This window comes from Macaca mulatta, chromosome 1 (genome assembly GCF_049350105.2).
Source record: "Macaca mulatta isolate MMU2019108-1 chromosome 1, T2T-MMU8v2.0, whole genome shotgun sequence".
In the NCBI taxonomy this organism is placed as follows: Eukaryota; Metazoa; Chordata; class Mammalia; order Primates; family Cercopithecidae; genus Macaca; species Macaca mulatta.
The window spans coordinates 218351909-218378313 of record NC_133406.1 but is presented as its reverse complement, the minus strand read 5'-3'; the positions used below and the strand labels follow the sequence as shown (position 1 = coordinate 218378313).

The following is a 26405-nucleotide window of genomic DNA, read 5'->3' as shown; positions in this document are numbered from 1 at the left end:
CAAGAGCAGGGAGAAGCCAGGCAGTGGGAGCAGGCACTTCTGAGCCTGCAAGGGTTGGTGGGGGGCCTTCCTGGGCCCCCAAGAGTGCAGGGATGCCTGGGTCCACAGCTACAGTTTAGGCAGCTGCAGCTGCATGGGGGGTGGCGGGGGCCCCCGCCTGCTCCATGGAGCAGGAGGCCTGGGTCTTCAGCAGTGGTTTGGCAGCTGCAGTGGTGCCCAGGAGGGTAGGGTTCCCACTGTCCCCAGCTCCCACTGGCTATACGGAGCATGCAGCCCTAGCCGTGCCTCCCTACCACAGCCAGTGTGATGACAGCAGCCATTCCAGATGGCCTGCCATTGCCATCTCTTTTTTTTTTTTTTTTTTTTTTTTTTTTTTTTTTTGAGATGGGGTCTTGCTCTGTCTCTCAGGCAGGAATGCAGTGGTAAGATCAAAGCTCACTGCAGCCTCAACCTCCTGGGCTCAAGCAATCCTCCCAGCTCAGCCTCCCTAATAGCTGGGATTACACAGGTGCATGCTACCACACCTGGCTATTTTTTTAATTTTTAGTAGAGATGGAGTTTCACAATGTTGGCCAGCTGGTCTCGATCTACTGACCTCAAGTGATCTGCTTGCCTTGGCCTCCCAAAATGCTGGGATTACAGGCGCAAGCCAAAGCATCCAGACTTGTTGTTTTTTCAAATGTTGGCAAAAGTTAGTGGTTAAGTGTTCACCATGTGCCAAGTGTTTTGTATGTGTAGGTCATTAAAATGTTACAGTAATCAGATGACATAGAACCTCGTTCCCAATGTACAGACAACACTGAGAGCCCAGGACGTCAAGTAATTTCCCAAAGACATGCAACTAGGAAGCAGCAAGTCTAGAAACAGATTGCTGTGCTTCCTTCTCACCAATGCACTGTTCTTTCTTCTTTGTATTTTCCAAGCTTTTGGCAATGAACTGCGTGTCACTTTCATAATCATGAAAAGTCCTATAAGGGACAGATTTTTTTAAAGATTCCTTCCGCTCTGGTGTTCTGTGCTTCTCTGGTTCTCAGAGCCTCATCCTGCACGGCCTCCACCCCATGTCCTCACAGGCACTGGCCTCACTGCCCCCACCCCCACACCAGCTGTTGCTGGGGCAGGACATCCAATGTCTTGCTGAAGTCTGCTCAAAATGTCCCTGGTGAGCTTCTGGCCCCTGGGGAAGTTCAGGGGGGCAGGTCTGGAGAAGGGGAAGTGGGAAGGGATGTGAAACTTGGCCACAGCCTGGCGCCACTCCTGCTGGGCAGCCCACAGGGTCCCCGGGCAGAGGGCAGGAGCATCCAGTTGGAGTTGACAACGGGAGGCAGGTGAGGCCAGAGTCCCAGAGGGAGGGGGCTGCGGAGTTCCGGGACCCAGGGGAGCTGGCCCAGTAGGCTGGGCAACTGAGGCAGGGAGGGAGGGAAATAACTGTGGCTGATTCTAGGATAGGGATGGGAGTGCAGTGCTGATCAGGAACCCAGAATGGGTGAGTGGAGGGAACTTAACTCCTTGAGCCGGGGCTTGAGGGAGGGTGAAAGGCGATGAGTTAGACCCAGCAACTGAATGTAAGACCAGGGTTCGTGGGTCCTGGCCCCCCAACACAAAGAAGGAAAAGCCTGGGGTGCCAGAGCTGGCAGTGGGACCCAGCAGAGGGGACTGTGGGGGCAGCCAGCCTCCCGTGCTCAGGTGGATACTGAAAGGCGCGGAGCATGCAGAAGAGTGAGCAGGTGTGGTGTTGAGCGTTTGTGAATTCCTGTGCGTATGCACAGCTCCACCATCTGGGTGAGCCAGTGTTAATTAAACAAGGAGCAGGCGCTCAATACACATTTGTTCAATGAAATCGATCACCTGTGGGAGTGTATGAATGGTGTGTCCGTGTGAGTGAGGGACAGAGTCTATTTGGGTATCAGTTGTGTGTCTAGGGGGGTTTAGTGGATTTCTGAGTTTGCCTACTGTGTTTTGTAGGTACATGTATGAGAGACTGTGTTTGTGTGAATGTGTGATGATGTGGGTGTGCTTGGTTACATGTGTGGATGTGTGTGAGTTTGTGGTTCTGTGTATATGTGTGGGGTCCCTGGCGCTGGACTGAGAGTGGACATTGAGAGCCCCGGAGGGTGCATGTGCACTGGGGGAGGGCTGTGCATATATCATTGTGTGCATGGGACTCAAGGGTGTGAGCTGGGTGTGAGTGTGATGTCCAGCCTGTCCAGGCCCTCCCGTGTCTCCACAGGGACAACATGGAAGGCCCCCAGGGATGGCTGGTGGTCTGTGTGCTGGCCATATCGCTGGCCTCTATCGTGACCCAGAATGTGTGCCGAGCACCAGACGGGAAGAACGGGGTGGCAGGAAGACCCGGCAGACCGGGGCGGCCAGGCCTCAAGGGGGAGCGAGGGGAGCCTGGTAAGCACTCTCCCTCAGGACCTAGCCCCTTGGACATTGGCCTGGCCTGGCCTCCAGAGCGAAGGCTTGGGGTGGCACTGAGAATCAAGAGCCCGTCTGCCCCCAATGCCCCATGAATCCTCTCCAGTTTGCACTTGGCCCCAGGGGCTAAGGGAGGCCTAGCCTTCTCCCTAGGCCATGTCCTCAGGCCTCTCCACTCCCCCTTTACTGCCTGGGTCCTCTTTCTTCAGCTTCACCTTCACCCTCTGGAGAATGACTCCCTCTGCTCCCTTTGAGCAGTGAATGTGAAAGTTCTGGCAGCAATGCTGAGTGCTTGCTCACAGTTCTCTTAACAGAAAAACGAGGACCCAGAGTTTAGACTCAGGAGCCACTGCCTTGCTGTGTGACCTCAAGCAAATTATCGGCCCTCTTTGAGCCTATGTGGCCTCATCTGTAAAATGGAGAAATAACGCTGCCTGGCACAGAGAGAGGGATCAAATAACTGCAACTGACCCTTCGCTTCCTTCCAGCACCCCCAACACGGTCCCTGCTTCCCCCTCCCCAGCACCTCTAGGCTTCAGAAACTCTCACATTCTAGAAGAAAGGCCGGGGGTGATGGAAAAGGGAGGAGGTCCTGACCAAAGTGGAAAGGGAGTCTCATGGAATCCCCCTAGGCCTCCTAGTCCAGAGCAGACCAGAAGGATCACATAGACATTTGCAATAATTTGCATCCGGGCATCCTACATGTGGTCCCCGAACCTGAAGAAGTCAAGGTCAGTGCCCTCCAGAGGGGTATGGAGTCCTCAGCCTTGGGCAGGAGCACAGCAGAGCAGCCAGAGTGCCATGCATTTCCCAGAACCTGACATTTTCCCAAGTGCCTGTTCACACTTCTCTCCACTTTACAGATGAAGCGGAGGCTCAGAGAGGTTGAGATGCTTGCCCAAAGTCACACAGCTAGTCAGAATCGATGTCCTGAAGGCCCAGGTGCTTCCTTGCCCTTTATCCCATAGACTCAGGGGGTCCAGCTCTCTCCCTGAGGACTGGTAGGCATTGGATTCTGACTCCCAATCTGGCATTTCTCCCCACAGGGGCCCCTGGCATCAGGACAGGCATCCAAGGCCTTAAAGGAGACCAGGGGGAACCCGGGCCCTCTGGAAACCCCGGCAAGGTGGGCTACCCAGGGCCCAGTGGCCCCCTCGGGGACCGTGGCATCCCAGGAATTAAAGGTATCAAGGGCAACCCAGGAAACATCAAGGACCAGCCGCGGCCGGCCTTCTCGGCCATTCGGCAGAACCCACCGATGGGGGGCAACGTGGTCATCTTTGACATGGTCATCACCAACCAGGAAGAGCCGTACCAGAACCACTCAGGCCGATTCGTCTGTACTGTACCCGGCTACTACTACTTCACCTTCCAGGTGGTGTCCGAGCGGGAGATCTGCCTGTCCATTGTCTCCTCCTCAAGGGGCCAGGTCAGACGCTCCCTGGGCTTCTGTGACACCACCAACAAGGGGCTCTTCCAGGTGGTGTCAGGGGGCATGGTGCTTCAGCTGCAGCGGGGTGACCAGGTCTGGGTCGAAAAAGACCCCAGAAAGGGTAACATTTACCAAGGTCTTGAGGCTGACAGCGTCTTCAGCGGCTTCCTCATCTTCCCGTCCACCTGAGCCCGGGAAGGACCCCTCCCCCACCCACCTCTCTGGCTTCCATGCTCCGCTTTGTAAAATGGGGGCGCTGTTGTTTCAGCTGCTGAAGGGAGGGGGCTGGCTCCGAGAGCCCCAGGACTGGCTGCCCCCGTGACACATGCTCTAAGACAGCTCGTTTCTTAGAACTCTTCCTGGAATAAACATCTGTGTCTGTGTCTGCCGAACTTGAGCTTCAGTTGCTACTCGGGGCATTGAGAGGGAGGCCTAAGAATGATAACGATCCAGTGCTTAAGAAGCAGGCCTGTCATTATTATTATTATTATTATTATTATTATTATTTGAGATGGAGTTTCGCTCTTGCCACCCAGGCTGGAGTGCAATGGCGTGATCTTTGGTCACTGCAACCTCCGCCTCCCTGGTTCAAGCGACTCTCCTGCCCCAGCTTCCCAAGTAAGTGGGATTACAGGCAGCTGCCACCATGCCCGGTGAATTTTCTGTATTTTTAGTAGAGAAGGGGTTTCACCATGTTGGCCAGGCTGGTCTCGAACTCCCGACCTCAAGTGATCTGCCAGCCTCGGCCTCCCAAAGTGCTAGGATTAGAGGTGTGTGCCACCACGCCCAGCCCATTCTTAGTATTTCACACAATGTGTTTAGCAGGTCCTAGCAGCCTCATCTACCCAGGTTTGAATCCTGATGCCACCACTTATTAGATGTCTAATCATGTGCATGTTAACAAGCTCTGAAATCTCAGTTTCCTTATCTGAGGAAAGTGGGACTGATGATAGCGCCTACCTCAAAGGGTCATTGGGAGGATTAAATAACTTAATACATGAAAATTGTAGAGCAGTGCTCGGTTTATAATAAGGACTATGGAAGTTTTGCTATTATTATATTTTATTTAATCTTTATGATCAAGCTCTGGGTATGGTATGATGGCCCTACATTACAGATGATGAAACTGAGGCTGCAAGGAGTAGGCATCAATCAGCAAATCAGCATCTAAGGGGAGGATCTGGGGGCCAGTCACGGTGGCTCACGCCTGTAATCCCAACACTTTGGGAGGCCAAGGCAGGCAGATCACTTGAGGTCAGGAGTTCAAGACCAGGCTGGCCAACATATAGTGAAACCCCGTCTCTACTAAAAATACAAAGATTAGCTGGGCGTGGTGGCACACACCTGTAGTGGCGCAGCTACTTGGGAAGCTGAGGCAGGAGAATTGCTTGAATCAGGGAGGCAGAAGTTATAGTGATCTGAGATCGTGCCGCTGCACTCCAGCCTAGGTGACAGAGCAAGACTCCATCTCTCAAAAAAAAAAAAAAAAAAAAGTTGGGGGGTGGGAAGGAGCTGAGATTTGAACCCAAGTCTTACTGATGCCCAAGCCTGTGTTTAACCACTACCCTCACCAGCCTCCCCGGCTTCTATGAAGCACTTGACGCATCACACAGGTGCTTTTCCAACCCTGTATTGGGAAGGCAGGGGCAGGAATCAGAGAGGGGAAGCAATTGGCCCAAGGGCGCTCAGCAGTGCTTCCTGAAGCTAGGTTTCCTAAGTCCAGCCCTGGGCTTCCACCCGGCAGGTGTGGAGACTGGGGCTGCTGCCTCTGCTGCCTGCTGGACATTCCGCCCGGGCTGGGGGCTGGGAGAGTCTTGAATGCTCACAGTGCATTCCAGGCCCCTACTTGTCTCTCTGGAAGCTACTACAAAGCAGCAAATCCCATCCTGTCCCTCGAACGCGGGAGAAATAAGGAGGCCAGGAGTTCAGATCTGAAAATGTCCAATGCCCTACGCAGTTTCTCAAAGGAAGCTGGGTTTATCTTTGTGCTGCACACACACATACACACACACACACACACACACCAGTTACGCCTTCACACCCACAGACACACTCAGGGAGGCACGAGCCATCATAGCACACAGCCCCTGCCTCAGACATACAAGTAACATCCATGAACTATCGCATGTTCTGTCTGTCTTCCGCAGGTGTCCCAGACACACTCCTGACACCCAGGCACACACATCCTCCTCACTCCAGCGTGCATGAGCCTCAGAATGCCTGCGTTCTTTCCCACACGGACCTCCCTACACACACGCTCAAACTCTCACAGGGCCAGCCTCAGAAATACAGGGCTGTCCCTCCCATCCACCACTTGACACACAAATGGCCTCGCGGTCCTCGAGTGCACAACCTGAGTATCCACCTCTAAAATACAAGACCTTCTCCTCGGACTGTCCCTGCTCTGCCAACAGCCTTTGGGGGTCGGGAAGAAGTGAGGAGGGCCCAGGGAGAGGGCGAACCCTCCATCCACAGCCTCAGGGTAGCCCCTCAGCTCCCGTCCGGAGTCAGCTCGGCCCTGCTCTCCCCCCGCCTCGCCCACTCAGAACACACACTGTTTAACCAGCGCCAGGAAAAGAGACGGGTCTTCAGGCACCTATGTGCTGGGCATTCCACGGCCACTGATGTATTTAATCCCAGCAAAATCGATGTGGACACTGAGGCTCAGAGACAGCGGACATCTACCCAAGGACACACAGCCAGAAAGGGGAAGGGCCCTGGGGCTGAACCACGGCTGCCTGACCCCACAGGGTTAGGGCATGCAAAGAAAATGCCAGGGGTGGAGTCCCCATCAGCGGCAGTAGATAAACGGGACGTGCAGGGAGTGCCCGACCACCCCCTTATCCTAAATCCTACCCATACCCCACCATCCACCCACTACACCAATGCAAAATCTCTGGCCCCTCCAGGAGGGGAATGAACTGGAGCAGCCCAGAGCAGGGCCAAGTGGGCGGGGCACGGGAGGGCTGAGTGTGGGCCGAGGCTGCCACCTGCTGGACAAGCCAGACCCAGGCACAGAGGAGGTGAAGAGGGAAGACAGGCGCCCAGTGCCGTCAGGCTGGGTGGCCCCCAGCCCCTTAATGCATGTGTCCATCATTTATTCTCATCCCAGGCTTCCACCCGCCAGGGACTCCTAAGGCCAAGTGCGTTCGTGTCCCTTAACTCACCCCACACTCTCTGCAGCCCCACAGCACAGGGTGGAGACGCAGAAAGGGAGACTGAGACCCTGAGGGTTCCTCAGCGAGGCAGGGGCAGAGCTCTGAACACCTGCCCATGCCTGGCACGGGACAAGGCATCGCACGTGTGTTGTGCACCGAATCCCAGCCACTGGCCTGGAGCTGTCAGAAGCCCCCATGTTACAGAGGGGGAACCAATGGACACAGGTGGCAGGTATGGGGTAGAGGCTGAAGCCCTGCTACTGCCTGACAGCCCCTTCATCCCTAGAATCTCACGTGAGGAGAAGAGGGAGAGGGGAGAGGGCCTCTCAGCTCTGCTGGCCTGGTCCTGATGGGGAGCCCCTCACCAGCCATGGTGGGCTCCAAGCCCAGAGGCAGGGCATGCCCAGGAAGCAGGCGAGGAGGGTGGTGCTAGCAGGGAAGATGGAACCATCAGGGAAGACCAGGAGCCCCCAGCAATGGAAGGGGCACCAATACTGAAAGCCAAGGCCCCCCCAGTAGACAGAAGGGAGGCCAGAGGGACCTGTGATCTGCTGAAGGCATCTGGTCAATGGAGTGACAGGGCTGGAAGGAGAAGCCAGGGCCCTGACTCTGTCGCTGGGGCAGCCCATGCACCATAACAGCTGCCTGCCGCCAAAGCATCCATCCTGGGGGTCCACCTCCAAGTGTGGCCACTGGGATGGGGCACATGGAAGTTTCTAGAACAAGGCTTGCAACTTGACAAGTGCATGTGAGGCTTGTTTCTGGAGGCAGCTGAGCAGAGGGGTCAGAGCAAGGCTTTGGGCCCCAAGAGACCACTGAGTGTGTGACTTTGGGCAATGGTGTATGTCCTCCTGAGCCTCAGTTTCCTCATCTGTAAAGGGGGATAATAACTTCCTCCTAGGGATTCTGGGAAAACTGAGTCTCAGGCACAGCAAATGCTAACATTGGTCATTAGATGGGATGAACCTGACGCTAGGGGACGTCTGTGCCCTGGGGGCTTGTGTTTACACACACACACACACACACACACACACACGCCCTCAGCCAGATGCTGGGGCAGGGGACAGTTCCTCATTTCGGACACTGACTGCCGGTAGGGGATGTGGGCAGGGGTATTGCTGTGGTCAGTCTGGCTCAGCACCCAAAAGAAAGTGTCAAGTCAGGGAAAATTCTGGGAAAGGGGATGTGGGATTGGGGGAGGGCACGAGAAGGGGAGGGGACCCAGCCCTGCTTTGGGCAATCCTTGCTCTGACCACTCTGACACCGTGTCCTCTTGTCTGGGAGAGGGGAAGCAGATCTGAGGACATCTCTGTGACCAGGCCAGAAACCGCTCACCCACAGGTGAGGCCCGGACCCCTGCCCAGGTATGGGCAGATGGCCATTTCCCCCACCTTCTGCCACCTTCCTGAAACGTGGTGCCAGGGGCAACTTGGTGTGTGAGGGGAAGGAAGCCTGGGCCCCGGGGCCTGGGCTGAAGAAGAGGCCCCACCATCCATCCATGGTGAGGCTCCTGGGGGAGGCAGGAAAGCGAGCTCCTGAGGGTTGAGGAGGACGGGTCCTGGGGAATGAGAGGGTTGGGGGCAAGTGAGGGGCTGGCGGGGACAGCTCAGCTCTCTCCCTCCCAGTTCCTTCTCCGGGATGGACGTGGGGCCCAGCTCCCTGCCCCACCTTGGGCTGAAGCTGCTGCTGCTCCTGCTGCTGCTGCCCCTCAGGGGCCAAGCCAACACAGGCTGCTACGGGATCCCAGGGATGCCCGGCCTGCCCGGGGCACCAGGGAAGGATGGGCACGATGGACTTCCAGGGCCTAAGGGGGAGCCAGGTGAGTCTGCTGGCCTGGTTTAGGGGTTTGGGTCTGGGGCAGGGATCAGAGTGTCTGTCTAGGGCTGACCAGGGGGCAGGGGACAGCAGGAAGTGCATTCCCTTGCTGCTACGTCTGCCCCAGGGCAGAGTCGGACTCTCACGGTGGGTCTGGCTCCTCTATCCTCAGAGCCCAGGCTTCAGGCCTCCCCAGAGGTGACCTTGGGCCCGGCGCACCTCCGTGCTCCTCCTCCTCCTCACCCAATTATAGGGAGGGATTAAGTGCCTGCCCCAAAGGTGGCCAGGAGGCTCACAGGACACGGTGCAGGGAAAGTTTTCTTGCCCTGCAACATGGGCACCTGGGGAAGCTGGGGCCCACACAGTGAACATATCCAATGCCAGGGTTCAAATCCCAGCCCCACTGATTCCGTCTATGTGAACCCGCACAAGTTACTTAACCTCGCAGTGCCTCAGTTTCCTCATCTGTAAAACGAGGAGATGGTAGCACCTGCTTCACAGGGTTGCTGTGAGGATTAAGTTAACTTAAATATAAAACAGCCCTGAGCACCGGGGAGGTCTATACAGGTGTAGGCTATTGTATCATTGGTTTTATCAGAGATCTGTGCTCACCTCCCTCCTTAGGATTCTGGAGAGTTGGAGGGGTGGGGAGCGAGAGGTCGGAATTGCAGCCAGAGAAACCTCTGTTGGAGGTCCACAGTCAATCCTTGGCATAAGAGAAGGGGGCTGAGGCTATGAATGGGTGACTGGGGCTGGGGCTGGGGCTGGAGCCCTGGGGAGTGTGAGTGCCTTGTCTGTGAGTGAGCTGGGCACGTCTGGGATGCTGGGCATGCCTGGAGCTGGCCTGGAGTGACACCGAGCAGAGGTGATGGGGTGACAGACACGGTGGAAGGGAGGGAGGCCAGCTGAGAGGAATGTCCTTCGGAGTGGTCCCACCATCATCTTCCCTCCTGGATAGATGGAATAACACCAACTTTCCAGAAGGAATTCTCCAATTTAGGGTGAGCTTAGGGTGAGCTCAATGAGGTCTCCAGGTCTGCCATTTTCCAGGAGCTTGTACTTCACAGCTGCCTCTGGCCATCTCCCTGCCCAGGGTAGCTGATGGCCACCAATGATTGAGCCCCCAAGTCCCAGGTGTGGTCTCAGTTTTAGGAATGATAAAACCGAGGCCACAATCCCTTGAAGAAGTGATTGACCCTCATTTTGCAAATGTCAAAGCTGGGGTTCAGAGAGATTGAGCAACTTGTCCAAAGTCACACAGTGGGATCCCGTCCAGCTCCCAAGTCCACATTCTCCACCACTGCCCTCGGCTGCCTCTCAAGCCCCCTCTCTATTGCTGTTTCCTGGCCTCCTCTCAATTGGTGGTTTGAAGACATCACGAAGGATGAGACGCTGCTCTGCTCAGCATCCCTGGAGCCATCATGAGGACCAGACACTCCAGGGCACGCCTCCTGCGGTGTGCCTGGCACTGTGCCTTCTCCCACTCCACCCTTTCAGGGACTCCCTCTTCTATTAGGCCTGTATCTCAACTGAGCAAACACAGGCTCAGGGAGGGAGGTCACCCTCCCAGGGTCACAGGTGGGAAGGCCAGGTCGGCTGGGTCCTGACCCCAATGCTGAGGCCTAACAAGTTCATAAGTCATAGAGGATCTGTCATAAATGGGTCTGCACAGACTCCCAGCCCGATGGAAGTCAGAGGAGGGAAGGAAACATGAGGGCTGATGGGGGTGGTCAAGGAGGGCTTCCTGGAAGAGGAAACTGGAGTCAGACCTTTAAAGATGGGTATGATTTAGATAAGGGGAAAAGAATCTCACAGAGGCTCAGATCATCGGGGCTGGAACAGAGTGAGACCCTGGGATTCTCTACACTTGAGTTAGAGACCTGACTGCACCTCAAACTGGCTGCATGGCCTTGGGCAAGTCTCTGACTCGGCTTCCTCATCGGTAACATGAGGGAAATTGAACCAGGCCAGCTGTCATGGGGGCTGACGTGGGCTGAATGGGGCTGGGGTGAGCTGGAGAGAGCAGGCCCTGTAGTGGGGCGGCTTCAATTTGGCTCCATCCAGGGGTTCCCATGTGCTAACCTGGGGAGTCCATCTCAGGAGTGGATATAGGTTTTGTGGGACTCTGAAGCTTATAAAATGTTGAGAGTCCTCTTTGTGAAAAATAATACAAACTGACAGATACGCTTGATTGCAGAGGTGAGAGTGGTCACAAAAATTTACACGTGACAAAATTATATTGGAACCACACACACACACAAAGTGTATATAAAACTGGTGAGGTCTAGATAAGCTCTGTCAACTTCCTGGTTTTGACATTATACTTTAGTTATGCAAGTTGTGGCATTGGGGAAAACTGGGTGAAGAGTCCCTGTTCTTTTGTTTTTTTTTTTTTTTTTCCAACTTTCTTTGTCTCTATAATTATTTCAAAATAAAAAAGTTGAAAAAAATTAGAAATACAAAATCAGGCAAAAGGTCTTGAAGGGGCTGATGCGAGTGGACAGAAGCTGAAACTTAAGCTGCCTCTGACCAACCTTCTGATTTTTTGTCAAGGAGCTCTGAGAATTTCAATTTCAAATGAGTTCTGAATTTGTACATGTTGGGCTCCAATTAAAAATTGTAAAAAACATTGTGCAGGCCCAGCAAGATACGTGTGGCCACATGCCATCTGTCCGTGGGCTGACGTTCATGGCATCTGAGATCCCGCCCAGCTCTGAGCTCCCTACTTGCTCCATCACAAATGTGGAAACTGAGGCCAAGAGACAGGGAAGTGCCTTAGACAAGGTCAGAGGGCGGGTTGGTGGAGAAGCAGGACTTGAACCAGACTCTCTCTCTCCCTCCAGCCAAAGCCTGACTCCCTGCACCCGGCTCCTAGGGAGACAGCCCATCTATGGGAATGAGATTCTAGAGACCAAACGCCAGCGCTGTGTTCCCTGGAAGACACCCTCAGGGTCCCTCCTCCCTGTCCCCCACCCTACCCTTTCTCTCTGCCTTCTCCATCTCCAGGAATCCCAGCCATTCCCGGGACCCGAGGACCCAAAGGGCAGAAGGGAGAACCCGGCACACCTGGCCATCCTGGGAAAAATGGCCCCATGGGACCCCCTGGGATGCCAGGGGTGCCCGGCCCCATGGGCATCCCTGGAGAGCCAGGCGAGGAGGGCAGATACAAGCAGAAGTACCAGTCAGTGTTCACGGTCGCTCGGCAGACCCACCAGCCCCCTACACCCAACAGCCTGATCAGATTCAATGCGGTCCTCACCAACCCGCAGGGAGATTATGACACTAGCACTGGCAAGTTCACCTGCAAAGTCCCCGGCCTCTACTACTTTGTCTACCACGCGTCGCATACAGCCAACCTGTGCGTGCTGCTGTACCGCGGCGGCGTCAAGGTGGTCACTTTCTGTGGCCACACGTCCCAAGCCAATCAGGTCAACTCGGGCGGTGTGCTGCTGAGGTTGCAGGTGGGCGAGGAGGTGTGGCTGGGTGTCAATGACTACTACGACATGGTGGGCATCCAGGGCTCCGACAGCGTCTTCTCCGGCTTCCTGCTCTTCCCCGACTAGGGCGGGCAGAGGGGCTCGAGCCATCCACCTCCCTCAGCTTCCTGCATGGACCCACCTTACCGGCCAGTCTGCATCCTTGCCTAGACCATTCTCCCTGCCGGATGGACTCCTCCTCCAGGGAGCCCACCCTGGCTCACCCACCCCCAACCCACTCCACCCCACCACGTGGGTTCTCTCCTTCCTCTGAACTTCTTTAGGAGTCACTGCTTGTGTGGTTCCTGTGACACGTAACCAATGCCTTCTGGTACTGCCATTCTTTTTTGTTTTGTTTTGTTTTCAAGTATTGGAAGGGGTGGGGAGATATATAAATAAATCATGAAATCAATACATATGCCTGGCCCAGATTCCTCATTGCTGATTCTTTGAACTTCAGATCTTCGACTTTGCATCAGCCATAGCGGTCCATGGGCTCTGGGCTCAAGGTATCTGGTTGGTGCTCAGGAAAGCTTGGCTGCCAGTGTTGGGACTCAGCGCCATTTGGCCTGGTGGGAGAGAGATGTTCTAAGTGTGGTTACACGCTGCCAGAGGTCCCCAAGGGGTCATCCACTCTCACTTTTTTTTTGGTGGGAGAGGCACTGCCATTATTAAAGGTATCCAAGGTCACAGGTAAATGGGAATCAGTTTGACTTCCCGGGCCTGTGCTAAACTTCAGGAGCATTTACCATGGGAGGGAACTGGGCTTGGGTAAGCCCAGTACAGACAAAGACAAGATGTGTGCAATGAATTTGTGCTGAATGAATAAGAAATTGGTGTGAATGAATGAATGCATAAGTGGGTAAGTGAACAACTAAAAGCAGAGTAAATGAATGAACGAATAAAATCATAATAACTAACATTTACTGAGCACCTAGTATATGCCAGTCATTACTCTAAGCACTTTACACATATTAACTCATTTAATATTCATAATCATGCTCTGAGATGGGCATGGGGGGGAGAGAGAGAGAGAGAGAATTGGCCCCCCAGATGTTTGAATTACCCCAAATAACTCACAGACTCTGGGACTCCCGGGAGATCTCAAGCCACTGCTGCCCACCAGCCATCAAGTTTGGACTGTGAGGTTGTTGGTGGTTGGACCCAGCCACCATGGTCCTTCTTGGAGGATGATGGAAGCCCACAATTTGATGTTTCAGGTACAAAAAGATCAAAAGTCTAACTTTCCTATGCAGACTCCTGGTCCAATTCTCAGCACCCAGTCAGACTCGAGGCTCACTCTAGCCTGGGAGAACCTGGCCTGTCCTGGCTGTGATCACAACTTGGTTCCACAAAGCCCCACGGAGTCATGGAAGCACCAGCCAACTGAGGCATGGGCTGTGAAGAGCAGTGGCTCAAGCTGAGTTCTACAACCACCTCCATTCACTTTGGCTCCTCTGTTTGGGAAAGGGGCTGTGTCACAACTCCCTGCCTTTGCCCATGAAGTCCCTCCCACTCCTGCAAATCATCCATCCACCTGGATAATATTCACTCAACTGTCAGGAGTCAACACAAACATCACCTCCTCCATGAAGCCTTCTCCGATTTACCCCTTGGGTCCCCACAGTGCCCTCCACAATTTTGGGCACAAATTCATGACTCCTTAGAGCCCAGGTTCCCAAATCAGGTGGCGAATAAAATTAACCTAAAGACTTACTTAAAACAAAATAAAACAAGCAAAACCAGATTTCTCAACTCCGGGCTGTGTTATAAAGGTCTGGGGAAGACCAGGCTGTAAATGAGTTGGCGGTTTGCAGGGGAATCTGATGCACACAGCCAACCAACTGGCTTTTGTGCACTTAGTCACTTACAGGTCTGCCTCCCCTCTAGACTGTAAGAATCATGGGGGATGGCCCCTTCCATACACACCTGGCACATGACAGGAGCATGAAAAGTGTGTAAGATGGGAAGGAGGGAGAGAAAGACACACACACACATGCACACACACATATATGCATATATACACATGCATATAAAGACACATGTACAGACATACACACATATGCATACACACAAACCATACAAACACATACATACATACACATATATGCATACAAACACATACACACAAACACATATATACACACACACATTACATACATATGCAAACATACACACATATGTACATACATACACACATATATAGGCACATGCACAGACATACACACATATATGCATACACATACACATATTTATACACATATATACACAGACACATGCACAGACATCCACACATATACACATATAAAAATACACCTATATACACAGATATACACATACATACATGTATACACATACACACACACATACACATATATACACATACACACACATATACATGCATACACTATCCACGCAACACATAGATATATGCATACACACAGAAACACACATACACATATACGCATATACATGCACATACATACACACATGCATATACATGCACACACACTGACACACACACATAGACATCCACACATAGACATCCACACATCCACACACATTCACAGACACACACAGAGACACACATACACACATAGACACTCATGCACATGTACACACAGATATACACACAGATGCATACACACATACATACACACATATACATGCACACATATACACACACATACACATACAGAAATACACAGAGGGAGAGCAGCAGGCAGGCACGGAGGAACCCGGGCGGTTCACTGAGTCCAGTGCCCCTGGCGGGGATGGCGTAAAGGCCACGGCCACGGCATCCACTGTTCTCCTCCACCAACCTCTGAGCCATCCGCCGGGCGAAGCCGTAAGTGATACATCTTTCTTCTCATTTCTCTTTTGTTTAAAAAATCAATACACCGTTTATGTAGGTCACAGTGTCAGATCAGAAACCTGTACTTTGGAAATGACAATTTTTGTGCCATTTTTATTTTCCATAATTGTTTCCTTGTTGTTCTCTCTTCGTCAGGGGAGGCAAGCCTTTGAAAATGCCAGCTTGTCTGCTTTGCCAAGAGGAGGCGGGGGAGAGTTTTCAGTGGGGCAGGCAAGGAGGGGTGGACATGGGGCAGGAGCCAGGACAAGACACCCCAAGCTGCAAGGAACCCCTTTCCAACCACAGGCAGGTGAGGGGTATAGGTTTCTTTTTCTAGTCTTTGCAGAGATCAGGGATTTTCCACTCTCAATCAGAGAGGCAAGTCCAAAATTTTGTGGGTACAGAGACCAGCTGACTCCCATCAGTGGGCCCCTCAGCTCCTGATCCCCAAGTCCAGGCCTCCTCTTAATCCAGGCCTGGCTTCTTTGCTCCTGGGTTCCAAGAATTCCATCTTCTCTTCATATAAGTAATACCGTTCCCACGTTTGCAGTGGGTGCCCACCAAGGGCTGGGCACTCAGCTGGCCCTGGACATGGCAGGGTGACCTCGCTGGCCCCCAAAACAGCCCCAGGAGATAGGCGTTCATGCCTCCCATTTCTACACGAGGAAACCGAGGCCAGCAAACATTCCTGAGGCCACATAGTTAGCAAGACACAGAGCTGGGATTCAAACTGCCCAAGTCCATGCTCCTAACCCACCTCTGCTGCTTCCTGTTCTTAGCCTCACTGCTTCTACCCGAAATTCACATCCATCTTTTCCCATTGCCATTAGCCACCTAAGAATTAGACGCCCAGAGGCCGGGCACAGTGGCTCAGGCCTATAATCTCAACACTTTGGGAGGCCGAGGCAGGCAGATCACTTGAGGTCAGGAGTTTGAGACCAGCCTGACCAACATGGTGAAACCCTGTCTCTACTTTAAAAAATACAAAAATTAGCTGCGCGTGGTGGCATGCACCTGTAGTCCCAGCTACTTGGGAGGCTGAGGCAGGAGAATTGCTTGAATTCGGGAGGCAGGGGCTCCAGTGAGCCGAGATCACACCACTGCACTCCAGTCTGAGCAACAGACTGAGACTCCATCTCAAGGAAAAAAAAAAAAAGAGAGAGAGAGAATTAGAGGCCCAGGGCCACTCGGCTTTGGGAATGCTCAGAACTCCTCAACTTGCAACCTACTAAACTCGTTTCTCCCTTTGTGGAGAAGCTGCTTCTTCTCTTCACCCTAGCCTGGGTCCTTTTGGGACTATAGTTGACTGAGCTCAGAGACCTTTTGGTTTTGTCAAACTTACCTTTCCCTCCTGTTCACCCACCGCAGTTAACACTTAATTTCCACCAAGCCACACCCACAAGCCCAGTGAATTTCCGTCTCCAAGCACAGTTGTCAAGAGGGCCCTCCAGCTCCTGGTGCTTGCTGGTCATCATGGCGTCTGAGAGGCAGCCACAGGGAGAGACTGATAACCTAGTGCCAGGGATGCGGCTTCCAGGCCTGTATCTGCCACTTCCATGAGGTGTCGGCCCCAGCAGTCACTCTTTCTGTGACATTTATCACAGAAGCAATGAAGCCTCATGTCATTCCATGTTTAATACCGGTCTCCCCCCCGTAGAAGGGAAGCCCCATGGGGACAGGGACCATGGCTGATTTGCTAAGCGCTCTCTCTTCAGTGCCTAGCACATGGAGGCGAACACTAAATATTCATTAAATGATGGCTCTCCCTTCTGAGCCTCAGTTTCCCCGTATATAAAATGAGGAGGATGAGCCGAGTGACCTCAGCCCCTCTCCGGCCCTAACTTGGTGTGACTCCAGGATTGAGAAGAAGCGACAGGCTCCTGCCTGGGCCTATTATTGTCATCAGCTTCAAGCCCTGCTGGAAGCAGAGGGAGGGGTATCAATAAATAATGAACACATTTAAAATTCATTATGAGGCCGGGCGCGGTGGCTCAAGCCTGTAATCCCAGCACTTTGGGAGGCCGAGGCGGGCGGATCACAAGGTCAGGAGATCGAGACCACAGTGAAACCCCGTCTCTACTAAAAATACAAAAAATTAGCCGGGCGCGGTGGCGGGCGCCTGTAGTCCCAGCTACTCAGGAGGCTGAGGCAGGAGAATGGCTTGAACCCGGGAGGCGGAGCTTGCAGTGAGCCGAGATCGCGCCACTGCACTCCAGCCTGGGCAAGAGCGTGAGACTCCGTCTCAAAAAAAAAAAATTAATTAAAAAAAAATAATAAAATAAAATAAAATTCATTATGAGATTATTTTCTGAGAACAGGGAAAGAGCAGGGGCACAGAATGGGAAGGAAGCAGAAGAGATGAGCCCAGAAAGGGGAAGCCTGGGACATGAAGTGATATTAACAATGAACATGTGCACAGCCCTTTACAGTTTACCCCCGGACAGTTCCTTCCCCATCATTTCCTCCATTATCCTCCCAGCAGCCTGTGAGATCTGTATCTGTAGAGCAGATATGATTATGGTCCCATCCTATAGCAGAGAAAATTGGGGCTCCCTTGGGGCTCCCTTGACTGAGAACACGTAAGCTGGCAAGTGGCAGAGCCGAGATGGGAATCAAAGTCTCTGATTCTAAGCCAGCGCTCAGGCACCGGGCCAGCCACATGATGGTCACTGAGGAACACCCCTGCCCAGTGAAGAAGAAGATCACGAGGTCAGAGAGCCTGGGAGGGTGAGCTTCGGACGTTCCCCCAGGACGGCGTGTTCTCCCCACAGATGCTGAGTCGGCAAAGCCAAACTTGCCACCCACCCATCTCATTTACAGTAAATCCGGTGGGTTGCAGAAATGGGACCTGAAACTGCCTGAGGGCAGCAGGGTGGGGGGACAGTGGGGGGATGGGAAAGGGGCCAGCCTGCTGGGCCGTGGGAGGGGACCGTCAGGGGAAAGCCCTTCCCTCATCTGGGGAAGGGAACTTCCGCTTCGGACCGAGGGCAGCAGGCTCCCGGCTCCTGGTCCCACTGCTGCTCAGCCCAGCGGCATCACAGGACGCCGGCTTCCCAGGTGAGGACGGGGCTTGGCACCTGGGGGAGGCTGGCAGGGCCAATATGGCGGAAAGTGGTGATTCCGTAAGTGTGAGCTTTGCGTTGCCTGCCTTGGAGCCAGCTGGGCTGTTTAACAGTGCAGGTCACTGGGCCCAATCCCAGACCTATGGGATCCAGCTCTCTGGGGTGAGCTGGGGAGTCTGCTGCTACCCAGGGCCCAGCGGATGGGCAGGCCGTCTAAAGTGGGAGCCTGGCACATAAGGGCTTTGGCATCACAGAGACTGGCTCTGCATCTTATGCGTTGGTCATCTTGGGCAAGTCACCTAACCTCTGTCAGCCCGCCCCTCTGTGGAGAACAGAACCTCTCAGGGCTGCTGTGCCCTATAGGAGATCAAGCTTGCAAAAGCTTAGTGCATGCCCTGGCTCAAAATGTATCAGTAAACCGGAGGCAGGAGTGGGATTAGAACCCAGTCGCTCCTGCCCAGCCCAACATTTCCCCAACACCTTGCTTATCTCCTTATACTCTGCCGAGAAAACTCAGCTTGACTCTTACAAATAAATAAGGGGACGTGCACGTAGAGTTACGATGAGTTCTCAGCTAGTACTGAGTGAGCGCAATGTTTGTGCAGTGGGGGAGTGGGATGTGGCACTGCACGGGGCGGGGGCACCTTATTTCTTCTAAGCGCCTTCTCCTGTCATCCTTCCGGCAGCCCTGTCAGGTTGAAATCAGCGTTGCCAAGAGACTCAGAGAGGTTAAGGCACTTGCCTGAGGTTATGCAGCCGGTAGCAGATGGGGCTTTAAAGTCAAGTGGGCCTGACTCCACGTTGGGGAAAGGGACTGCGGGGACCGAAGGAGATGGAAAGGTCAGAGCCTGGGGGGAAGACAGGAGAAACCAGGCTGGTAATGATCATGGGCTGGCACAGGCAGGAGGCAGTTAAACCAGGTGAGTTGTAAGCCCTAACCCAAGCCTGAAACTCGGTGGCATTTGAAATGGACTAGAACCAGCACTTTCCCACTTCCCCTGCCCCTGGCTTCCCCAAGAAGCCCAAGTCCCGTCAGTACCCTGCTCTCCACCCTTCCCCCCACCAGCTGGTCACAGCTCTCCACCCCTGGCTGCCTCCAACTGACAGAGCCCCTCCCTCTAAGCCCAGTCTCTCAAAGGGATTGTCTTTTTTTACTTCTCCAACCATCTTCCCTTTTGTTCAACCACTCAGGAATTCTTGGATGACAGTGATAATAATAAAATAGCTAATATTCATTAAGCATTTCCAACATGCCAGGATCTGTCGGAAGCTGTAACTCATGTCCTCTCACATACCCTATGAGGGATAGAGTAGCATTATCCCCACTTTATAGGAGGGTAAACTGTGACCAGAGAGGAGTGATTTCCCAAGTCCCTTAGCTAAGAAGCAGTAGAGACCTTACGTGAATGCTGAGTGTTGCTTTCCTTATGACACTCTAGGCTCCCACCACCAGGTGAATGTGTGCTGCCTAACAAGAGCCGCAAGCATCGTGGTGGTAAAAAGCCACTTTCACCGAATACTGACCGTGTGCCTACCACTACTCTTAGCGTGCCCCATGCGTTAGTCCTTTTATCAGGCTGTCTGGCCTCAAAGTTTATGTTTTAACCACCAGGTACAGTGACCTCTTAACATAACATTGAGTTTTAAGATCCAGTGGATGTGGGTTTGACTCCCAGCCACACAGGAGCTGTGTGACTTTTATCAAGGTGCTTGCCCTCTCTGATCCCGTTTCCTTATCTGTAAAATGAGAAAGCAAGAGTGCATTCTCAGGGGCTGAGCATCAAATTACATGAGATAATGGCATGTAAACCAGCTGGCTCACAGCCTGGCCCATAAATACCCAACTTATTAAAGTTATCAAATTGTAAAACCTTTAGAAGAGCAAGAGTGAGAGCTGATGCTTGTTCGGGGACAAGCAGGACCATGCCCCTGAGCCACCCTCTCTTCAGAGCATAGAGCCTGACAGAACCTAAAGCTGTCACCAGCAGACCCTGGCCATGCTCATCTTTACAGCTTCCTTTCCTTGGTGCACAGAGTCCGCCATAACTCAGGGCTTTGAGCAAGAAATTGATCAGGACCTGGCTGAGGGGCTGAGGCTGATTTGCCGAGCATAGGAGCCAAATATCAGCTGGCTTTTTCTGGTCCCAGGGGGCCCTCCACATGCCAGACTCTGAGGTTGGTACAGCCAGCATGAGGCAGAGAGGGCAGGGGTTTGGCCACAACCCTACTGTTAAATGGTTTGCTGGGTGATTTGGGGTAGGTTGTTTTCTGAGTTCTGATCCTCAGTTTCTTCATCTGCAAGATGGGAAATTCACCACAACCCACTTCCCCAGGGTGTTGTGAGGATCAGAGAACAGCAGCAGCAGTAGCAGCCACAAGTCCCAATGAGAGCTTGCGGCTCAGGGCTTTGTGACTCTTTCCCATCCGGGGTCTCGCCTGGGTCCCTTTGGCCGCTCTGGGAGGTGGGCAGAGACCACTTTGCTCCCCCATTTTAAGAAAGGATACAGTTCAGCCTCTGAGGAAAGGTTTCCCAGAGGAAGAAGGCTTTGACCCAAGCCTTGAATGATGAAAAATATTTGGATCTGGGCAAAGGTGGAATGGGCTGCCTCAAGAGGTAACGAGCTGCCCATCACTGAAATGGTGCAAACCGTGGATGGAAGAGCCCTTGGCAGAGAGGTCATTTCCTCACACTCTGCTGAGAAAGTTCAGCTTGACTCTTCCAAGGAAATAATGTGATGTGCAGCTACAGTTGTGATTAATTCTTAGGACTGAGTGAACACAACGTGTGTGCAGCAGGGGAGTGTGATGAGGCACCACACGGGGACCTTGGCAGAGGTGTCATTGAGGAAACTTAAGAATAGGCTGACGGGTCCTCAGGAACGTAAACATGGAATTGCCATAAGCGGTAATTCCTCTTCTAGTTATAAACTCCAAAGAATTACAAACAGATACTCAAGTCCTGGTTCACAAATGTTCATAGCAGCACTCTTCACAGTAGCCAAAAGGTGGAAACTTCCCAAATGTCCACCAATGATGAGTGGATAAACAAATAGTCAAGCGAGATGGTGCATGCCTGTAATCCCAGCTACTCAGGAGGCTGAGGCAGGAGGATCGCTTGAGTTCCAGAGTTCGAGACCAGCCTGGTCAACACAGTGAGACCCCAACTCAAAAAAAACCAAAAATCCAAAAACCAAATTGTAGTCTAGTCGGTAAGTGGAAAGACACAGACTGTATTTTCCTCTGCTCTCACACCATGACAGTCAACCCAGAAGACTTCTGAGACCAAGTGTGGGGGGTTTCTCCCCATACACCAGCAAGCAATCAAATCTGCTGGCTGTCTTTCTGCTCGGTTCTGATACTGTCTAGAAATAGCATCAGTCCCCACAGGCTGAGAGCTCAGTCCCACAAGACTGCTCCCCCTCAGACACCAGTTGCAAGTCCAGGCTCCCAGAACTTCTGACCAATCAGCTTCAAGTTGGGGTTCTCACAACCCCCTCCTTGGGTTTGGTTTCTTTGCTAGAGTGCCCCACAGAACTCAGGGAAACACGGTTAGCAGTTTATCATAAAGAATGCTATAAAGGATGCAGATGAGGAGATGCCCAGGGTGAGGTATGAGGGAAGGGGCGTGCCACTGTCATGCCCAGGTCCCTGGGCACGCCGCCCCCAAGGAACCTCCTCATGTTCAGCTATTTGGAAGTTCTCTAAACCTAGTTCTTTGGGATTTTTATGGAGGCTTTATTATGTAGGCATGATTGATCAAACCACTGACCATTGGTAATCAACTTAACCTTCAGCCCCACTCCCCTCCCCAGAGGTTGGGGGGTGGGGCTGAGAGCAGACCCTCTAAGCCTGCCTTGGTCTTCCTGGTGACCAGCCCCATCCTGAAGCTACCTAGGGCCTGCCAGCCATCAATCAATCATTAGCATACAGAAGGACATCACTTTGGAAATTTTACGGATTTTAGGAGTTCTCTGCCAGGAAAGAGGTAGAAGACCAAATATATACTTTGCAATATCACATGTATCCACACAATGGAGTATTATTCAGCTATAAAAAGGAATGAAGTACTGATACATGCCACAACATGGATGAACCTTGAAAACATTACACTAAATGAAATAAGTCAGACACAAAAGGTCACATGTTGTATAATTCCATTTATATGAAATAATAGGAATAGGTAAATCCATAGGGACAGAAAGCAGATTCGTGGTTGTCAGGGCCTGGGGGAAAGAGGATTGAGAAGAAACTGCTTAACGGGCATAGAGTTTTATTTTGGGGTGATGAAAAGTCTTGGAACTAGGTGGAAGTGAGGATTACACAAGACTGTGAATATATTCAACACTACTAAAATGCTTGCTTTAAACTGGTTAATTTTATGTTGTAGGAATGTTGCCTCAATTAAAAATATATAGGCTAAGGGTTAAACTAGATGAACTTTAAGGCCACTCTGTCCTGAGATTTAACGGCATGGAACACAGGCCATGCTGACCTGTTTGAGACAGCCCACCAGCTTCTTCCTAGTTCTTTGGGATTAAAAAGGAGCTATCACTGCCCTCTTGCCAGAGTCACAGCTCTGAGAATATTCCACCAGCAGAAACAGCCTGGTATGCTGGCAGGGACATCGGCTTCATTCCTTCCTGTATGACTTTGAGCAAGTGACTTGGCCTCCCTGAGCCTCAGTGTCCTGTTTGGTGTAGGAATCACAGTAGATGCAGGGATGCTCTAAGCATGCAAGGTGGCCTCTCCATAAGCAGCATCATACCCTGAATTCAGAAGCTCTACTGAATAAGAGCTTTGGGGGAATAAAACCCTCAAACTCACAGTAGCCTAGTTGCCTCTCCAGTCTTGCTTCCTGTCACTTGAACCCTCGCTCCCCTCTGCCATACTGGCCTCCTGATGATCCTCAACATCCCAACCTCTGTCCTACTTCTGGGCCATCTCCATACTTTTCTGTCCTCCTGGAACATTCTTGCCCCCACTTTTCTGGACCTTCAGGTCTCAGCCTAACCATCAGTTCCAAGAGTGGCTTCCCCTTGGAGAAGACTTTCCTGGTGGGAGGACTTTCCTCACAAAATCCATCACCTCCAGCCCAGTTACTCCGCCTCCTAGCATCCTTCCCTTTCTTTCAGAGCACCAATCACAGTCTATCGCTATTTCTATTTACTTGTATGCTGACCTGTTTATATCTACCTGTTTGTATCTGTCCCCACTAGGGGCACAAGACCATGAGGGCAGGGACCGTATCTGTCTTGTTCTTCACTGAATCCCCACCACCTTCACAGGGTCTGGTAGATAGGGGACAATCAGTGAACATGTGGATGGAGGAATGGATGGATGGAGGGACAGATGGAGGAATAGAGGGATGGATGGATGAATGAATAGATGGATAGATGGACAGAGGGATGGAGGGATGCAGGGGCAGAAGGATGGATGGATGGATGGACAGAGGGATGCAGGGATGGAAGGATGGAGGGATGGATGGATGGACAGCGGGATGGAGGGAGGGACGGATGGGTGGTTGGATGGATGAATGGACAGATGGATGCAGGGATGGAGGGATAGAGAGATGGATGGATGGATGGATGGATGGATGGATGGATGATGGATGGGTGGATGCAGGGATGGGCAGAGGGATAGATGGATGGATGAATGGATGCAGGGATGGAGGGATAGAGAGATGGATGGATGGATGGATGGATGGATGGATGGATGGATGGATGGATAGAAGGATGGATGATAGGATCACCATGGTGGTAGCCTCTCACATTGTGTTCTCCTCCACAGGAGACATCTGGCACAGTATGATGATGAAGATCCTGTGGGGCAGCATCCCAATACTGATGTTGCTCCTGCTCCTGGGTCTGCTTGATGTCTCCTGGGCCCAGGGCAGCTGCACCGGGCCCCCAGCCATCCCTGGCACTCCGGGTATCCCTGGGACACCTGGCTCCGATGGCCAACCTGGGACCCCAGGGATAAAAGGAGAGAAAGGTACCATGGGATTTAGAGGCACATTGGTAATACTGACCAAGTTTCCCGTCTTCTGCCTCCCAAGTCACAGTTGCCTGCCTTTGAGACTGCAGAAGCACTGGCAAATCCAACAGCTTACTTAACCCTTGCAGTAACTTTGTAAGGAGGGAATTCCGATTCCCATTTTACAGACAGGAAAGCAAGCATTTAGAAAGGCTACTGACTTACTCAAGGTAGCCCAGTAAATGTTGAGGCTAAGACCAGACCACAGGTCTCTTGCATTAAATTCAGGTGGAGAGAGAGTGCCGCTGTGGCCACAGAGTTCTGTGTTTAAACTTACCTCCTGGGCAAGTGACTTCTCCTCTCTGAATTGCTACTTCCTCACCTGTAAGATGGGGGCAATGATACTTTTGTGGGGTTGTCATGGGGTTCAGATGAGACTCCCCACTGTGAAAACCCCTCTGTAAAATTTGGCTTATTCATTCATTTAACTTATGGTTATAGAGCAACCCTCTGTGCCAGTCACTCTCCTCACTTAATCTCATGTAATCCTCACAATCCCACAAAATACCTTCATCCCCATTTGACAGGTGAGGAGGCTGAGCCTCAGGAAATGTGACTCAGTCAAGGTGACACCACTACTAATGGCAGATGTGACACACGAAGCACATCTCTCTGTCCCCAGATCCCATCTTCTCAGGCCCTATTCTCTGCCACCCTACAGGAAAATCGGTTTTATCTTGTGTTGTGCCAAACCAAGGGGTAGTGGCTGCTTGGGGGTGGAGTGAGAAGGAGTCTAAAGTCCATTTCCAGGAGCAGCAAGAGTGAAAGTCATGGTTGGTTAGGGATGTCTGCCAGGGGTGAGGGATAGAGGGGGACAGCACTCATTATCCCTGCTCTAGCCTGAACAAGGACCCCCACACAAGCTGAGGAGGAGGGCCGGCCTAGCACCTTCCTTAGCAAGGAGCCGTTCTCTTCCCCACGGGCAGCAGCTCCCATGAAAGTCAAGCATATCATAGGCTCAGGAAGCTGGGCTGGAGGGAGACCCAGAGCCCCTGTCTGACACTGCCTCCTTTGTTTTACAGATGGGAGGCTGAGGCTGAGAGAGAGGCGGGGTCCTGCCCAACGTCCCAGCACAGGCCTCCTTTTGGTCTCAATGATCTCATTTCTTTGGTCTCTGCTTTTCCAGGGCTTCCAGGGCTGGCTGGAGACCATGGTGAGTTCGGAGAGAAGGGAGACCCAGGGATTCCTGGGAATCCAGGAAAAGTCGGCCCCAAGGGCCCCATGGGCCCTAAAGGCGGCCCAGGAGCCCCTGGAGCCCCAGGCCCCAAAGGTGAATCGGGAGACTACAAGGCCACCCAGAAAATCGCCTTCTCTGCCACAAGAACCATCAACACCCCCCTGCGCCGGGACCAGACCATCCGCTTCGACCACGTGATCACCAACATGAACAACAACTACGAGCCCCGCAGTGGCAAGTTCACCTGCAGGGTGCCTGGCCTCTACTACTTCACCTACCACGCCAGCTCTCGAGGGAACCTGTGTGTGAAGCTCATGCGTGGCCGGGAGCGCCCACAGAAGGTGGTCACCTTCTGCGACTACGCCTACAACACCTTCCAGGTCACCACCGGCGGCATGGTCCTCAAGCTGGAGCAGGGGGAGAACGTCTTCCTGCAGGCCACTGACAAGAACTCACTACTGGGCATGGAGGGTGCCAACAGCATCTTCTCCGGATTCCTGCTCTTTCCAGATGTGGAGGCCTGACCTGTGGGCTGCTTCACACCCACCCTGGCTCCCCCTTCCAGCAACGCTCACTCTACCCCCAACACTACCCCTTGCCCAGCCAATGCACACAGTGGGGCTTGGTGAATGTTGCTGAGTGAATGAGTAAATAAACTCTTCAAGGCCAAGGGACAGTGGTGTAATTCAACTCTGTGTCCAAGCACCTGGCACACCAGAAATGCCATGCTCAGAAGTGTTGGTTACATGAATGAATGAACCATGAATGAATGAAGTCTCTGTCCGTGTGCTGCTCTGTGCCAGCCACACAGTGGGAGGCGGGGATCCAACACCAACTATGCTCCCAGCAGTAGCCTATACCTTTTCCTGATTCTCTCATTAATCCTCACACTCCTCCTGGGGGAGACGGCGCATCATGCCCAGCTTACAGAAGAGCAAACTGAGGATCAGAAGGGATGAAGGGATTGTCCACAACCT

At 52.6% G+C, this 26405-nt stretch overlaps 3 protein-coding genes across 12 annotated transcripts; all 3 read left to right on the top strand.

The window, feature by feature from the left end:
• Positions 1-1253: 1253 nt before the first annotated feature.
• Positions 1254-4245, top strand: C1QA (complement C1q A chain). 3 transcript variants are annotated; one of them, XM_015130417.2, is made up of 3 exons: positions 1254-1328; positions 2231-2400; positions 3468-4245. In XM_015130417.2, exons 2-3 carry the CDS (start codon positions 2238-2240, stop codon positions 4040-4042), a joined length of 738 nt encoding a protein of 245 aa, XP_014985903.2. In that variant the 5' UTR covers positions 1254-1328; positions 2231-2237; the 3' UTR covers positions 4043-4245. The 3 variants fall into 3 exon arrangements, with proteins under 3 accessions (XP_014985903.2, XP_077826852.1, XP_014985904.2); XM_077970726.1 differs by having other exon boundaries at positions 2211-2400; XM_015130418.3 differs by having other exon boundaries at positions 1254-1486.
• Positions 4246-8270: 4025 nt separating this feature from the next.
• C1QC (complement C1q C chain) lies at positions 8271-12718 on the top strand. Of its 7 annotated transcripts, none has more exons than XM_015130170.3 (3): positions 8271-8352; positions 8637-8830; positions 11833-12718. In XM_015130170.3, exons 2-3 carry the CDS (start codon positions 8650-8652, stop codon positions 12387-12389), a joined length of 738 nt encoding a protein of 245 aa, XP_014985656.2. In that variant the 5' UTR covers positions 8271-8352; positions 8637-8649; the 3' UTR covers positions 12390-12718.
• A 5451-nt stretch (positions 12719-18169) lies between these two features.
• Positions 18170-26102, top strand: C1QB (complement C1q B chain). 2 transcript variants are annotated; one of them, XM_077970709.1, is made up of 4 exons: positions 18170-18213; positions 18905-19058; positions 24006-24209; positions 25378-26102. In XM_077970709.1, exons 3-4 carry the CDS (start codon positions 24023-24025, stop codon positions 25950-25952), a joined length of 762 nt encoding a protein of 253 aa, XP_077826835.1. In that variant the 5' UTR covers positions 18170-18213; positions 18905-19058; positions 24006-24022; the 3' UTR covers positions 25953-26102. The 2 variants fall into 2 exon arrangements, with proteins under 2 accessions (XP_077826835.1, XP_014985910.2); XM_015130424.3 differs by lacking the exon at positions 18905-19058.
• Positions 26103-26405: the final 303 nt, after the last annotated feature.